Below are 17,411 nucleotides of genomic sequence, written 5' to 3' on the forward strand. Positions count from 1 at the left end.
CCTTGATTTAAAGTGTTGCAGACTATGGGGTTGATATATAGAGCCAAACAGTTTTTTACAAGGCAGTCATTTCCAAGTTTGGAAATGACTTCATACTTGTACTTCTGTACTGCTACATTCTGTGCAATAAAAATTAATAAATATATGGTGTAGTTTGAGTCTATTTGTACTCTACACATCTTTTCTTTTTGACTTTATTAAAAACAAAATCGAGAACGCTTTAATAGCCAAGGACTGACTTGGGGAAAAGAGGTGTTTCCATGACGTCATGGGTATAGAAATGCTGTGAGTACTCTAAAAACCCCCCAAAGAAACCCAAAACCCCCAAACAGCCAAAGTCCACAGCACCTCAATAATGCAAGTCTTTTATTCGGAAGCATTGTGAAGGGCTGTCAGCTTGGCCAAGATATTATTGGGAGTGAAAACGGAGGACAACAAAACTGAAGTTCCTAACAACATTTTTGGGGAAGAGAAACTGAAATTTAGACTTTTTTTTTTGGGGGTGTGTGTAAAATACTAGCCATTCCTGCTGCTCTGTAAGCTATTATAGAAATCAGTGTAGAAGAAATTGGCAGCTAACTGGGGAAAACAAGAAATTTTGTTATGGTTGCATTTGTATAGGTGCTCTAGGAATGTTTCCTTCCAAGTAATATCAAGTAAATTGCATTTTGTGTGCATCCTTTGCCTTAATTATCAACAGTAATAGGTGAGTAAAAATGTTTCAGAAAGTGAATATAACTTGCACCTAGACTCTTCATTTTGACTGTTGGATGCTTTTTTTTCTGCATTTCATGGTTGATAGACAAAAGTTTTTTGATGGTTCTTTTCTATTCTTATTTTCCTTACTAAATAAGACTTGGACTAAGCATGCGTAGCTGTTAATGATGAAAGGCCCTACTTTCACTTGTTGGTAATTGATCAGAGAAGACTTGTTCATTGTGTATTAACAGCAGGTAATATATATTAGGCTTATACAAATACATATTATATACTCCAATATATAGTATATGAGAATTCCTCTTTTTTTGGATGTTACACTAAACCTCAGCCCTTGAAGTCTGTTATGTCATTTTAGTATAACTATAAGAGTCAAACAGCTAGAGTATTTTGGTATGCATACAGCTCTGGCTACATCATCCGACTTTCTTTCCATTTACCTGCTTAGCAAGTTACTTCTAGCATTTCTTTTCAGTAGTTTTTTTGTTAGTCTTTTCATTCATCCTTTTATTTTGTGAATCCATTGGAATAGTCACACATATTAGGGGGGAAAGGCAGAAAATTTCCAGGAAAGGAAGGAAATGAAAACTTCTGCTGGTGTACATGTTGAAGAGGTAACTTCTGTCATCTTCCTATATGGGGAACATGTTAAAAAAGTGCTTCGTTTTCTAGCCTCTCTCTGCTGCCTCTTTGTGAAGATGTAGCGTCTGTGGATGTAGGTGAGAACTGTTCAGGCTCTTAGAAGCTGTGAGATGGGTTCCAGGTTTAGAGCTTCTGTGGCTGTCAGGAGCCACCTGGGGCTGATGGCAGCTTTCAAGGCCAGACACTCAGGCATGTGCAGATAAATACAAGGCATTCTTCTTTCTTGGTTGCCAGGAAGCATTCAGTATTGGATGTTGCATGAGCTGGCATCTTGTCCAGTTTTTTTATAAAGTCAAGGCTGTTCATAAGAGCAGCATGTCATGCCTGTTTTCTAACAACGTTTTGTCAAGCATCTCATTTACTTCTGTTTCTTGGAAGGATGCTCTTTTTAGAGGTGTAATGAAATAGTTTTTTCTTTGCGTGACATCTTTGTGGATTTATTTGCTCTTAAGTCAAACTTGTGACCTCTGTCAGGCATTTCGTATGTTTTTGTAGCTCTTTTGTGTTCTCAACTAATTAATTTCTAACTATTGGCTCCCTTGAGTGTGCTGTGTGTTACATATTGGCCCAGTATGGAACTTTTTTCTAAAAAAAGTCTTTTAATCATGCATTATATGGAGAAAATTCAGCTTAAATGGGTTTTCTGTTATAACGTGCTGTAGAAAATGAATGCATGTAACACTTCTCAGTGGGAAGGTTAAATATTCAGTAGGAAGCATGGGAGGAAAAGGGAAGAGTCAGATGTGTTAAATGAAAAGCTGATGAAAATTGGGTACAACAAATGTGGCAACTTACAGACTAGAACTTGCACAGGCAGTGGAAGCTGGACAGGGAAGGGCAGTGGAAGCTGGACAGGGAAGGGCAGTGGAAGCTGGACAGGGAAGGGCAGTGGAAGCTGGACAGGGAAGGGCATAGGGAATGCTGCTCTGCCTGGTTGTCTAGGGATGTGTTCAGGAAAGCCGAGGTGCAGCTGGAGCTGAACTTGGCGAGGAATGCGAAGAATAACAAGAAGGGCTTCTACAGGTTGTGAGCCAAAAAAGGAAGGTCAAAGAAAGTGTACCACCCGCCAACCCCCCGACCCCAAATGAACAAGACTGATAGACTGGTAACAACAGAGGAGAATGAGGCTGAGGTACTCCACAAACTTTTTGCTTCAGTCTTCGCTGGCAACCTTTCCTACCATGCCTCTGGAGTGGATGGACTGCATGATGTGGACTGGGGGAGCAAAGCCCCTCCCACTGTGAGAAATCAGTTTTGTGACCACCTGAGGAACCTGAACATACTTAAACCTGTGGGACCTGATGAGATACATCCCAGAGTCCTGAGGGAGCTGGCTGATGTAGTTACCAAGTCACTTTCCATTATATTAGAAAAGCCATTGTAGTCAGTGAAGTCCCTGGTGACCAGAAAAAAGGGAAACACTGCACCCAATTTTAAAAAAAGAGTAGAAAGGAGGACCCTGGGATCTACTGACCTGTCAGTCTCTGCTCTGTGCCTGGGAGGATCATGGAACAGATCCTCCTATAAGCTACACCAAGACTCATGGAGGGCAGGGAGGTGATTCGAGACAGCCAGCACGGCTTCCCCAAGGGCAAGACCTGCCTGAACAAACTAGTGGCCTTCTATGATGGAGTGACTACATCAGTGGACAAGGGAAGAGCTATGGATGTCATCTATCTGGATTTCTGTAAGGCCTTTGACATGGTCGCCCACAACATCCTCCTCTCTAAATCGGAGAGAGATGGATTTGTTGGATGGACTGTTTGGTGGATGAGGAACTGATTAGGTGGTCGCATCCAGAGGGTAGTGGCCAGAGGCTCAGCGTACGCATGGAGATCAGTGAGGAGTGGTGTCCCTCAGGAGTCGGCGTTGGGACCAGTACTGTTTAATATCTTCATCGATGACACAGACAGCGGGACCAAGCGCACCCTCAGCAAGTTTTCAGGCAACACCAAGCTGAGTGGTGCCGTTGACATGCCTGAGGGATGGGATGCCTTCCAGAGGGACCTGGGCAAGCTCAAGAAGTGGGCCCGTGTGACCCTCGTGAGGTTCAAGAAGGCCAAGTGCAAGGTCCTGCACCTGGGTCGGGGCAACCCCCAGTATCAATACAGGCTGGGGAATGAAGGGACTGAGAGCAGCCCTTTGGAGAAGGACTTGGGGGTACTGGTGGATGAAAAGCTGGACATGAGCCAGCAGTGTGCACTTGCAGCCCAGAAGGCCGACCATGTCCTGGGCTGAATCAGAAGAAGCATGGCCAACAGGCTGAGGGAGGTGATTCTGCTCTTATACTCTGCTCTTGTGAGACCCCCACCTGCAGTACTGCATCCAGCTTTGGAGTCCTCAGCACAGGAAAGATATGGGCCAGTTGGAGGGGGTCCGGGGTGGGGGGGTGCACAAAATTGAACAGAGGGCTGAAATACCTTTCTGATGAGCAAAGTGTGAGAGAGTTGAGGTTGTTTAGCCTGAAGAAGACTCTGAGAAGACCTTACTATGGCCTTTCAGTTCTTAAAGGGGGCTTATTAGAAAGGTGGGGACATCCTTTTTTAGCAGGGCTTGCAGTGATAGGACAAGGAGTAATGGTTTAAACTAAAAGAGTGTTTATTTAGGTTGGACATCGTCAATAATATCTTCCCGATGAGGGTGGTGAGGCACTGGCACAGGTTTCCCAGCGAAGTTGTGGATGCCCCATCACTGGGCGTGTTCAAGACCAGGTTGGATGGGCCTTTGAGCAGCCTGGTCTGGTGGAAGGTACCATTGCTTGTTGCAGAGGTTGGACGAGGTGATCTTTAAAGGTCCTTTCCAACACAAACTATTCTATGATTCTGTGAACTTAAAATTTTAATTTTCATATAAAAATGCCAGAATGATTTCACCCCCCTCAGGATATTTGTTAAATTAACTCATGTGTCTCAAGGTAATCTAAGAATTTGAATGCAAGTATTTCAATTGTGTGTTATCTTTTGATTTTATGAAGTTTTCTGGTGGGTCACTTATAAGAATAAGGCCCATCTTAAAAACAGTAACATTTACACTTGCTGTAAAAGTTATGTTCATATTTGAAATAAAATGTACATGTAATTGATGTATTTTAACAGTAGTATTAAACTTGGCTTCACTGACAGTCTTTTACGTATATCTGAATTGGTACTCTGTATATGTTTCAATTTGTTCTTGCCTGTCTTGGCACTTTTTTATTTTATGCTATACTAGCATTAGACTAAGTCGCTTAGGAGCAAATTTTTTCCTGCTTTTTATAATTGTTGTTGGGAAGGGTAGGGTTCTTGGTTTTCTTTCATCTTGTTTTGCTCTTGAACCATCAGAGAAGACTGTAATGTGAATTGGTGCTTTAACAATAGTGATGTGCAAGGGTTGGACTGTATGCTTTTGGGGTGATAATCGTGAAAGCTTGTTACCACACCTGATAAGAATTCTTGCGTGGCATCTGTCAGTTGTAACATGTGCTGTTTGTCACTAGCAAAATGCTAGTTGAGCTCACTTTTAAGTGAAAAGTTAGGACCAGAATTTTATATGATTTTTTGGAGTAGTCTGAGATCCTGGAACTTTGGAGGACTCTCATATAGGACAGCAGTCATTGCTGGTACAAAGATTGAGTTATCATATACCCAGGGCTAATGGTTTGTGATGGAATTGACTTAACTCTCAATGTGCAATCAGTTTATCTAACAGTTTCTGTAGTGAAAGCAATTACCGTACCAGTTATAAAAGCAAAAGAGAAATAAAAGCCTTGAGAAAGTTCAGGAGGATCCTATATGACATGACAGTAGAGTAGAGTAGGTTATTAAACACAGTCCAAAAGGTAAAGTGGAGCAGAATACAAGTCCTGTTTGAGGAACAACTTGCAAAAGGTGTAAAGACTACTGTTGAATGCTGCTTCTCAAATATATTGAGAGAAGGAACATTGGCAAGGATTCTGTAGGCCCAGCAGACAATCCAGGTATGAAAAAAACACCCAGAGAGGATAAGGGTTTTGTAGAGGAACATAAATAATTGTGTTCAGCATGGAAGAATGTAGGGATGTATTTACTCCCAAATCCTACATTGTGAGAATTAGAGGATCTGTTTCAAATGTGTTAGTTTTTATACACCAAGGGCAAAACATCTTTGTTTATTTTTATTTCCATGTCCTGTGCTGTGATTTTCTTCCAGGAAGAGCAGTCCTTTGCACTCAGTCCCATAGGATTTTTGTTTGTATTTTTGTACATTGTTTGGAATTGTGACAGCCCACATTATCCCTAATCAAAGGAAATGCATGTTCGTTGCAGAATAGTGTCAGGGATGAAAACTGATTTATCTTGAAATTCGCAGAAAGAAATCATTCTTCCTCCTTTTTTTTTTAAATTTTCAAAGAATAACTTCTTAGTTCAGTGAGTCCTACAAGTAGTTGTTTATATTTAGCCTAGACACAGAGGTTTCATTTGAAATAGTGCCATAATTTAAATTCCCTGTCAAAACTGTCTTTGCTTGGTCTTGAACATAGAAGGAAACTTCAGCTGCATGACAGGATAGAAAGTTTTTTTAGAATAAGCAATATTCTAATTGGTTTGCATAATTCCTATCTTAGGCCTTACATGAGTTCCTTAAGAGTCAGTGGAATTTTTGTCCTGGACGATTTGTCACTGACTTAGTCATATGCTCCACATTTCTGATTCTGACAGTATATTTGCATCTTTTCTTAGTTGGTTTTTTTCCCCTTCCCCCCCTCCCCCCCCTTGGGTCTTTTTTTGTCCTTTTTTTCTTTTCTTCTCTTTACATGTCTTGTTTTTAGGGGTTGGTACCCATGTTTGTGCATAGATTCCTACTTGGGTTGAGTTGAGGGAGGAGGAAAAATATCAGTAAGGTGATTAGGGAGAGTTCAATGCGGTACAGAGTTTAAAATGAGCAGTTGGTGTTACCCGGAAGTAATGAATGTAGTTTCTGAAGTGCAACTTATTTTCTATTTTCTGCATATACTATGCTTATTGCTTTTGAAATGCTGTGCTTGTGTGTAACAGTAGCCAAAACTTGCAGCTTTAGCAAAATGATTGTGTAAGGTAGTAATAAACTTATGTGTAAGATCAGTTTCCTTTCAGCCAGCCTACCAGTGACAGAAATCGGTCAGAGCTGGTAAAGCATACTTGTTCCTAACTACTGCACAACGACTAGTGCAGCTGTATGATGCACAGCTGGAGATCACTTGCATTTGAAGACTTGGGGCCTTTGTTGTTGTTAAACCAACACCAGAGCTTGTAATCCTGTTCTGGTATAGAGGAGAAATACATATATAATTTGTAGAAGTGTTTGGTTAAGGCAGATTTTTCTCTTTTATTATATATTCGTTTTACTTATGAACTATTCCTCTTCAGTACTCTTGTTCATATTATATGTTTACTTTGCCTTTACTTCTTCTGACAGCTTCCCGCTGTTTTGGCTTTTAGAAGGATATAGCCAGTGATACTGTTACTTTATGATGTAGTGTTTGGTAGCTTGGGGATTTGCTTGACTTCGAATCATGGGTGGAATTGAAACTTGTAGATAGATGTGTTAGGGCTGCAGGCACATATTTAAGTTGCTGCCTGCTCTACTTGGATGCTGAGCTAACTCCCTAGGGTGTGGACAACTACTGGAGGCAACATGAGAAATTGCTGAACATAACAGTGTGAGAAGCTGACAGAAGTTATAGATAGCACCCCACCTTATGGGGTGCCTGGATTTCACAAGTAGCCAAGGGGGAATTGGGTGAGAAATGTCCAAACAGTGTCATTACCTGGAGAGGAGCACTGGGGCCACTTTGGAAGGTGCAGCATTACAAGACCAACAGTGCCTAGGTAATCATTTCTGAAATACCAGATTCGGTTATAGCTGTAGCAAAACTGGGACCACTAAAGGAAGAAGTAATTGGAGTGGTTTATTAATTTGGGACAGAGAAAAGGAGGTAGAAGTGTGGTGGAAAAAGAAGATCAAGTAATGGGAGAAAGGGTAAAGTGTGCAACCAGGTGCTGTCCGGGGATACCTGTTGGGCAGCTTGTGCGTGATCATTGCAGTTGGAGACTGACAATAAACTAAACCTGTGAAGATCATACAGTACAAGTCAAACCTGCTTCAGCTGCCAGGAGGGCTTCCTTACCTTGGCTGGTAAGAGGACACCTGTGTGGGTGGATCAAGAATCCTGTTATCACTGGCTTAGTGCTTTTTCCAGGTCTGTTTGTGGAGCTGCTACTCCATAACATAAATCAGGTATTTTGATATCTATTTTGGTTCTTTTAGTCATTTGCTGCCAATACTATTAGATTGAGTGGTAGTTCCTGCTTTTGACAGTGGTTGAGAACTTACAGTATTAGAATTGTATCTTGTCTGCTTCTGTAGACTAGAAAATTGGAATTGCATGTGAATCAGATTAATGTATCCATCTTCTGCCTGCTTTGGGAAAATTGCTGAAGTTGCTATGACCTAAAACTGTACCATATGAATTTACAATTTTGCCTTTTAACTGTTCTTGACCTTAGGCATCTATTGTGAAGTTGGCTGGTTTTGTTCTTTGGCATACAGATATTTTGTTTTAACTTGAACTTCTTAGATAAACATCTATTTAAGGCCAAATATCAAGATCTTCTGAAGATGATCACTTAATACCACGATAACATAGAAGTTCCTGAACAGAGAAATTTTGTCCTTCATTCTACTGCTCACCATCTCCTGTCTCTCCATCCTGGAAAACTAGACCCTCAAAGCTATAACCGTAAAGAACTAATCCCTGTGAGCCAAAAAGCCCATTCCAAATAGTAATGTCCTTGGATTTCTGCTCTGTTTCGAAGTAGCAGGCTGGTTTTCATCTTCTTCCTGATGTTAAAAAAAAATAAATATCCTATTGGTTTTTACTTCACTAGTGTCCATCTGCTCTTCTTTGATGCTCTCCTTAATGAAGCCTGTTCCTGTCCAGCTGTGTTCTGTACTCCAGCCTTGCTGTGTGTTGTGGCACAGCTGTTTGCATGCTTTTTTTGGTCATGCCTATTGTGTTTTCTTCAGGATCCATTAGTGCCCCTTCTCCATTGTTCATGACATCGCATAGCTCTGACATTAGAACTGCTTTTTGTTTTCTGTCCTCAGTGTATCAGCAGCCAGTCTCTCTGCCATTGTACTTAAAGCATCTCAGTGCCCAAACCTCAGTTTTTATCGTGAATGGGTAATCCTTGGTGTTATTTCCTATTTAGTGTCAGTGAAATTCAGGAGTCACTGATTTAATATCGGAGAATTTCATTTGCTTATTACATTTCTCTTCTGTTGAATCCCTTATGTTTGCAGTGACAGCATACTCATGATGAAATAATTAGTTGTGCCAGCCTGTGATATGTAGTTCAATTTAAACTTTGCCCTCTCCCTTAGTGTTCATAGTCTGCACAAGTTCTGCTTTCATTGTTTCTTTGAGACTTCAGTTCACGCTAAGTTCTAGTAGTATCATATCTTTCTAACGTTACCGATCTTTTGGTCATACTATATTCTTCCAGTGCCTATCAAATCCTTCAGAGGAAGAATAAGGGAGGAAGTGGGATACTACCATATTCCTTGGAGTTCTGTGTATAAGCATGCTTTTGTGCTACCTCCATCCATGGATATTTAGTCTTCAGAAGTACTGTGAGCTTCTTAGTGGTTTTTGAAAGCATGTGCTAGTCCTGACTTTATTTTGCTTAGACTCTAACATATTACAACTGCTTTCCTGATTTTGATATACTGTATATCATAAACATCTCACAAAGCCATGGAAGAATAATATATTTCTAGAGTAAGTTGCCAAGTGAGATAACAAAAATATTCTTGCTTTATTTTCACAATACAGAGAGAAGTAATAGAAATAATAGTTGTATTCAGTAACTTTCAAGCTAAAAACACGTGGATTTTATATTGTAGAATGACAAAACTATTATAACATATGATGTTGTCTTGCTCCATAAGATAAAATACTTTTCCAGAGTGAGAAATATTTTATAAATACAATATAATAAAAGAATCATCATGTTTACAAATGCAAATAAATTTGAAGTTTTAAAGTCATTGGGTAAAGAGAGTGACTATAGTTCACGACAGCAAAATTGCCTGTTACAAAATTAATTTAGAATTAACTTGGGGTTACAATTAACTTCATAGTTAAGAGATAAAGTGTTCTTCCAACAAAAGCTTCAAGATAAAATTTGCGTGTGCGAAGTTGTTATAGCATGACAACTGTTCAAAGTTAACTAAGAATAACGAAGACTATATGAAAAAAACCCTGCAAAACTTGTTGTCTAGACTTTGTTTTTAGAATCACTAGCAGCAGTCTGGTGTTTGTAACTTAGCAATAAAAAATAGCCCAAGCTCTAGAGAGGTAACATGACATCAAGAATAATTGCATTAAAGCATATATTTTTGTCTTTAATGATTCTGGTACATTTAAATGTAGTTTGGCAATACACTGATCCTCTACTGTAGCTTGTCTGAAACTGAATAGAATTTCATTTTTCTAATGGCAGTTCTTGTTACGGGCTTTAAGAATATAGAAGGGTAGTGGACACTTGGACTTTATGTCATTTTTTTTCCTTTCTAATGCACATTCTTACATGTTAATTTTAAAACATCTGTGAGGCAAAAAGTTGTAGTTAAATTTATTGTTATAGTTTGGTATAAGTAAGAAGGCAAGAGAACATTGATATCTGGGATTATTCTGAGATAAAGAACAAAACCCAGGTTCCTGTGAAAATATCTTTATTATTCAGATTGTATTTTTTTTAAGCTACAGTTCTGTTTTAAAGATGGTACCACTTTCTAGTTCATAATTCAAGGTTTTCTTAACTATACAGTGAACTCTGTTGGCCAACAATGAAGACAGGTGTGGAATTTCAGTTGATGATTTGAGGAAAGATACAGCTGAAATATATAGGGATGAGAGCCACAAAGAAGGAAAATAAGGAAAAAGGAAGTCTGGAGAAGAGGGTGAAGTGGATAAATGGGACTCAAGTGATCTGTAAGTAGGAACTAAAGATTAGGAAATTAGTGTTAAAGGGATGAAGATTTTCTTCTGGTTTTGCGGTCATGCTACTCTCAAGGAACCTTGGTATAACAGCAATTTTGTCATTGTTACTACTGTTTTTTATGTACCTCAGTAGGTTCTCCTTCTGATGTACTCTGTGCTTAAAGAAGGGGAATTAAAAATATTTCAGTGCTTTGCCATGTCTAGATCTTCTCTGAACCCAAAATGGCTCTCGGTCTGCCAGTTTGGATTTCTCTGAACAAGGCTACATTGCGTTTTCTGTTTTGGAGTTCGGACTGGTAAAACAATCTTAAACTTGTTTCTGCCTAATAGCGTATGCTTTTATTTTCAGATTAAAGAGTAGGCGATAATCTGCTTGTGCCAATTAATAAAGAGGGAGGAGTAATAAAGAACTGACATTGCAGTTTTTGAGCAAAGAATACTTGCTGTAGATGATCAGCATGTTGATAGGGATGAAATGTAAATAAGAAAGAATATAAAATGTAATCAGTTACAGTGAGTGTAGTTACGTTATTAACTAATTTAATCTGCTGTTATCATAGACATGGATAGGCTACGAGTACAAGGAAATACAAAGTTCAGGAATCCTTTGTTTGCTGGAAATCAAATAAGTAATAGAATATCTCAAGGTGAAAGATTCATATTTGGTGTGTTCTTACACTTTTTCCTTTAGATTTGGTATTCTAGGTTTTGGATTGCCCAGAGAATATGATTGAATATATCTTTGGTCATGCTCAATATGATGTTCCTAAATGCTTAGGTATTCTGCTGCTTTTGTTCACTTACACAATAATACTTATCTAAATATAATTTGTACTGACAGAAAATAACCTTGACTGACTTACGTACTCTTGCTTTAACAAGGTGTCACCTTGGCAACCTTGTATTTCTTCTGTAGAAAAGATATAAAGTAGCTCATTTAAAAACAAACAACAGAATGAACCATGTCAAAAACATGTTAGGAGATACTTTTTTTCCCCATTTTTTCCTGTGTCAGTGTGTTTTTAACTTTTTCAAGGGTTTGAAATGTAGAAAAGTTTCTATTAATGAAACTTATTTTTGTCAAATACTATTGTATTTCAAAGCTTATAGTTGAAAGAGTTTCATTGATGTTATAAGAAAGTCATCCTTTTTCTTTAGACTGGATTTGAGACTTGTGGTAGACACATTCACTTTGATATGATGGCCTTTTAACATCTTGTTTCTTAATATCTGTTCTTTTTCTCTGCCTTTCTGAGTTTCTGTTTTGTTTTGATCCTAAATGCAGCATCTGGTCACTGTTTTGCTTGGATTTGGTGATGTAGCCTCACTGTTCCAAGTGAGATCTCTGTGCAGCTGCTGTTGTCTTAACTGAGCCTGCTGCTCAGAGGGAGAGGGAAAACATATAACTTACTGAAGGTGTATGTCCAGTACTGTGAAGTTTCTCTTACTTCAACAATTGTTGATAAGCCCATGTCTGTTTGGAATAGTCATCATTGGTTTGAAGTGACCACCCTGAAACCACTCATCTACCTATGACCATAACAATCTTTCGTTTCTGCCTCCTGCCAATTTTCTGTAAGAAAAAGAGATGGAAGTATGAATTCATCCAGCTGGATTTTTTTTAACAATGATTTATTTAACTTCATATTAATGCTGTCGTCTCATTTAAGACAAAATGGATTTTGCAAGTATCATTTTTGCTAGCATGTATCTAATGTAAAAATAGGGCATCCTAATGATCAGGTAACTTAACACCGCAAAATCCAGTATACTAGAGTTTTTTGTTTGCTTCAGTTGCTTCTTTGACAACCTTTAATTACAATTTAGAATTATCTTTTTTTTCTTCAGTAACTATCTAGCATCAATAAACTTTTAAAATCTGATTCCTTTTTCTTGGGATATATTGCATGTATTTTAAATATTGTACTGGTTTCAGTGGACTGTGTTTTCATTCCTGGTTACAAGTAGTTGTGAGTCTAGAAGTAATTTGCTCTAAAATAACATGCCACACCTAACATGATAATTTGCATTTCTTGATATTATAGATGCACCTTTCTTTAAGAGTAGCAGAAGGAATTTGGGGGTGGGAGGGTAAAGACAGATGTTGCCAATAGGAGTCCTTGTCATAACAAAAAACCAAAGAAAATATGAATCTATAAATGGCCAAAATCAGTCAGTTGTGATATCTACTCAGAAAGTAGTTCTTCTAATTACTTTCTCCTGTGCTTCGTTTTCTTGGGGTGGGTAGATAGACAGGTAGGCAGAATGTTTTTAACGGCTTTGTTGAAACATAGAATTTGGAAAATATAGGCATATGATAGAAGCAAAATTCACTGGAATATACATAGTTAATTAAATTACTACATAATTAATTGGACTAAGTCTATGCAAAGTAAAATGTAGAATTTTGTTGTCCTGTATTCTTTAACAGGTTGATAACTTGAACTTTAGCAGTTTTAAACCATATTTTCTACTCATAGTAAGAAGAGGTACAAGCAGATATCTCAAATACTGTTTCTTGGGGACACTGTTAAGCGTCTTTTGTCTTTACATTTTTCGTAATTTTGCTATAACTTTTTTCACATGATAAGCAATTTTCACAAAAAGTATGTGTCAAGTCCCGCAGATTGGTTTAGCTGGGTATGGTATCTGACAAGCAGCTTTCAAGAGAATGGAGTACAACATGAAGAGTGAGAATATGGCATGGGATTCGATTCCAGCATTTGGACATAAAGTCTCATTCTCTTTCTGTAACTGCAAATCTCATTTTTAGTTAGGATCTGTGTAAGCATATTATACGATAATACTGGATATCTCTTGCATGTTAATATAAGGCATGTAAACTAAAAAGTAATGGTGAGAAATATCCCAGAAAGTTACCTTATCACAGTCAGTATGTATTATCATAGGTATCCTTATGGATAGTAATTATCCGGTATTTTATTGATTCATTAGAACTGCCATATAATTCTGATTTCATTGGACTTTACAAGAAGACGTGATCATTTTTGTAAACAACTTTGTGCTAATTTGAATATATCTATGTATATTGTTAGTAGTTTCCTTGGTTCTCATGACACGTTTCTTGTTTAATAGAAGAATTACGGAAGTTGAGTTGGTCTGGCATTCCCAAACGGGTTCGTCCAATTGCATGGAAGCTTCTTTCAGTAAGTTGTATTTTTTTTTTTTCTTCTTCCTTTGCATTTAGTAGTAATAGGGTTTTTTCAAGCATTGCAAATAATTTTGCTTGACATGTAATCCATCAGTAATACTTGAAATCATTGTGTCTTGTTGCTGAATTGTAATGCAAGTTCTGTTCTTTTGCTCAATTTCAAGATTAATTTGTCAAACTGAAAGGAGGGGAATGAGAAGGAGTAGTAAATCATGTCAGCTGTATATCTTTACTTTTTCAGCCTGGCTTTTGATGAAAGAAAGGCTTATGTGATGATAGTTGCCTCTTTCAACCAGTTTTGATGGAATGGTGGAGAGTTCAAAGACAAGTACATTTTACGGTTTTCTTGAAAATAGGTAGAGGAAATGAAGCCTATTGGTGTCCTGCAAAAAGGCTTCGTACTGACTTTAAGGTTAAAGTAACTACAAGAAAGGATTAGCACTATATTGAGGAGAAGCAGTGATAGTATCTTACAGGTTTTTTGGCCAATTTTTCTGTAGTGGTTTAAGACAAAACAAATCTGAACTACTGTGGTCAGTTACCTTGTGGTGTTGGCTCCTCTGATGTCAGAACTGTGAGTCAGTTCAGGGAGACAAGCTAATTAAGAAGTTAATGACTTTTTTGTAGTGTGAGTTTTTGGCTGGCTGTGTTCTCTGAACTTTGCCCAGTGGTCAGAGGATTTTGCAGCGGTGTTACCTTGGGAACAGGTTGAGCGAATTAACATGGAACAGCACTGGAGATGTTTCAGTTGGACATCAGAGACAAGCTTTCGGGAATTTGGGATTCACTGGGTGTGGTGTTACAGAACTTGATTTTTTTAAACGGTTTGCACTATATTTTAAAAGCTTCTTCTAAAAAAATACAGTGTTTTCCTGATAGGAGTTTTTTAATGTCAATCTTTTCAGCTATAATACTTGTGATGGCAAATGGTTGTGCATTTTAGCTGCTGTTTGTCTGTGGTTGGGAGAAAACTTGTGAGGATGTTTGTATTAAAAAGAATAAAAAAAAAAATCTCAAGCTGTCTACTCTCCAGAGGCTCTGAAAGACACTTTATCAGCAAATCTTCGTGCATTTAAGAACTGTTTAAAATTCCGAGTTATACACAGAGCAGTTTAACACTCTTGAATTTTTTAGAGAGTAGACTTAAATAGCTTAGCTTTTTGTAGAATGATTCAGTGGGGAATGCGAAGTATTTACTTCAGATTGAGACTGATTTCCAGTGACTGAAAGAGTCTCTTTTGCTGATGACTTCTAAATTTGCATTTGAAGGAACTAGGCTGCTAAATGCAGATGCAGCTTATTAATGGTGGATTTTCAAGTATCCTACTGTAACTGAAATGAAACATGCAGTACACAGTTTATTTTAGTTCTGTTTCCAAAGTTGGTGTCTGAGACTTTGGTAATGAAAAGAGCTTCTTTTTTTTTTTTTTTTTTTTTGTCTTAAAGTTTAGGATGCCTGTTTGGAAACACTCAAAGTGAAAAAAATTGTGACTAACTCAATATTGACTTTGAAACATAGTAAGCTAAGGCATAGTGCTCTGCCCTGATGGGGCCACAGTTGGAGTACTGTGTCTAGCTCTAAGGGTCCCCAGTTCGGGAGAGACAGAGAACTACTGGAGAGGGTCCAGCAGAGGGCTACAAAGATGAGTAAGGGACTGGAGCATCTCCCTTAACAGGAAGGGCAGAGAGACCTGAGCCTGCTTAGCTTGGAGAAGACAGAGAAGGGATCTTATAAATATATATTCTTCAGAGTGGAATATTAAATAAATAGCAATAATAAATAGCAATATTTTAAAAGTTCCTAGCTTTTATTATGTATTTCTTGTCATGATTTCTTATCTACTGAGCGGTTGTCAATACATTTTTGGAAACACACAAAAATGAGTGATTTAGTAATCATTACTCTTCTATACTGTAACACAGCAGCTTGTTTCATCTTTCCAAAGTGGGGAAGAAAAAGTTCTTTGAGCATCTGCGGTCGTAAACTCCGTGATGCTTTTTTCTAAATGGTAGTTAATTTTTAAGTCACATCAGTTGTTTAAACATGTTGCCTATGCCTAACGTATGTCCCAGGTAAGAGGGTGTAATGTGATCATGTTTTGTGCTATAGGTGCACTGGAAGCTATTGGTGAAATAAGTGTACAGAAGCAAAACTGTTTTGGTTAAAGGTCAGTTTCAAAACCAAAAAAGACCAGAAAACCAAAGAAACCAAAGTGTAACTTAGAACTAAATAAAAGGTGGATATGTTTGTTTTGAATTATTCAGAAGCCTTACTTAAAAAGCCCAAACTATGACTGACTTGGGGAACTGAGTACAGCTGGTAGTATTTGAGGCAGAAGGCGAATTGTGATTGTAATCTTTGTAAAATCAGCATTGAAGTTGGAATTTTAAAAGTAAGATTTAAATAATAATGTTAACATACATTTGATGAATACGTTTTTTCAAAGGGAAAGCATATGAAAATCAATATAATGCTTAGGGGCTGTTGATGTGATGCATCTCTACTGGTAACACTATATAAAAAAAATAGATGATGTATTTTAAAATACAGCAAAAACTTTAGATATACTGTACCTAATCATAAAGCAGAACTATTCAGGCTCACTTCTTTTTTGAATAACAAAACTAAAAATAAGTTTGCAAAAGCCTTTGGAGGAAATTAATGAATAAACAGATTAAACTGTCCACCAATTTATTCCCTGATGATATGTTGCAAGCCTTTCCAACTTTTAAAAATAAAACCTAATTTGTAAAGTGTACAGGAAACAAGATGTGTCCAATTGAAAGATGGCTTGTCTTAAAAACTGAATAATAGCAAAAAGACTTGCTGAGAAAATATTGGTATCCTTCGAACAATCATGTTTGATCTCACAAATGTGCTTTTCTAATGGAACTAAGATGTCCTACAGGAAAAAAACCAACAACCCAAAAAACAACCATTGAAAATAAATGGGAGGCAGAATTCAATATGTAACTTAATAGAAAGCACTGGGACAGGATATTAAATGTCAGACTGAATCTTGAGGCAAAAGTTAAGCTGGTGTGATTTAAAGTATCTGGAACCAGACACGAGTCAATACATCTTAAAAGATAGTTTTCCCAAAGCGAGTACCTCTTCAGGTGTCTGGAGCGTAGTGTGGTTTGTACTTATTCTGTTGCCATCTTAAACAATGAAGAAATTAGAACAATAACATCTTAAATTATTTTAATAAGAAACATAGAATTGTTTAGGATGGAAAAGACCTTTAAGGTCATCAAGTCCAACCATAAACCTACCACTGCAAAGTCCACCACTAAGCCAGTGCCCTAAACGCCACGTCTACATGTCTCTTTAAATACCTCCAGAGACGGTGACTCAACCACGTCCCTGGGCAGCCTGTTCCAATGCCTGACAGCCCTTTCAGGGAAGCAATGTTTCCTAATATCCAACCTTGGATAATATCCATCCCTTGGAGCAACCTGAGGCCATCTCTTCTTGTTCTATCACTTGTTCCTTGGGAGAAGGACTGACCCCACCTGCCTACAGCCCCTGTCAGGGAGTTACAGAGATTGAGTGATAAGGTCCCCCCTGAGCCTCCTTCTCTACCGGCTAAACACCCCCAGCTCCCTCAGCTGCTCCTCACAGGGCTTGTGCCCCAGACCCTTCACCAGCTCCGTTGCCCTTCTCTGGACGCGCTCCCCCACCTCGATGTCTGTCTTGCACTGAGGGGCCCAAAACTGAACCCCGTGTTCGAGGTGCGGCCTCACCAGTGCCCAGTACCAGGGGACGATCACCGCCCTGGTCCTGCTGGCCGCACTGTCCCTGGCACAAGCCAGGATGCCGTTGGCCGCCTTGCCCCCCGGGCACCCTGCTGGCTCATGCCCAGGGCTGTCACCCGG

The 17,411-nt window shown here is 38.4% G+C and overlaps 1 protein-coding gene across 4 annotated transcripts in view; it reads left to right on the forward strand.

The window, feature by feature from the left end:
* TBC1D22A (TBC1 domain family member 22A) overlaps window positions 1-17,411 on the forward strand; it is a 180,182-nt gene that overhangs the window by 18,424 nt on the left and 144,347 nt on the right. For all 4 annotated transcript variants that reach the window (XM_037387552.1, XM_037387553.1, XM_037387555.1 and 1 more), the window contains exon 5: window positions 13,457-13,527. In XM_037387552.1, the coding sequence (XP_037243449.1) occupies window positions 13,457-13,527 (71 nt within the window). The remainder of the gene's footprint in view (window positions 1-13,456; window positions 13,528-17,411) is intronic.

Source organism: Falco rusticolus, chromosome 5 (genome assembly GCF_015220075.1).
Source record: "Falco rusticolus isolate bFalRus1 chromosome 5, bFalRus1.pri, whole genome shotgun sequence".
Taxonomy (NCBI): Eukaryota; Metazoa; Chordata; class Aves; order Falconiformes; family Falconidae; genus Falco; species Falco rusticolus.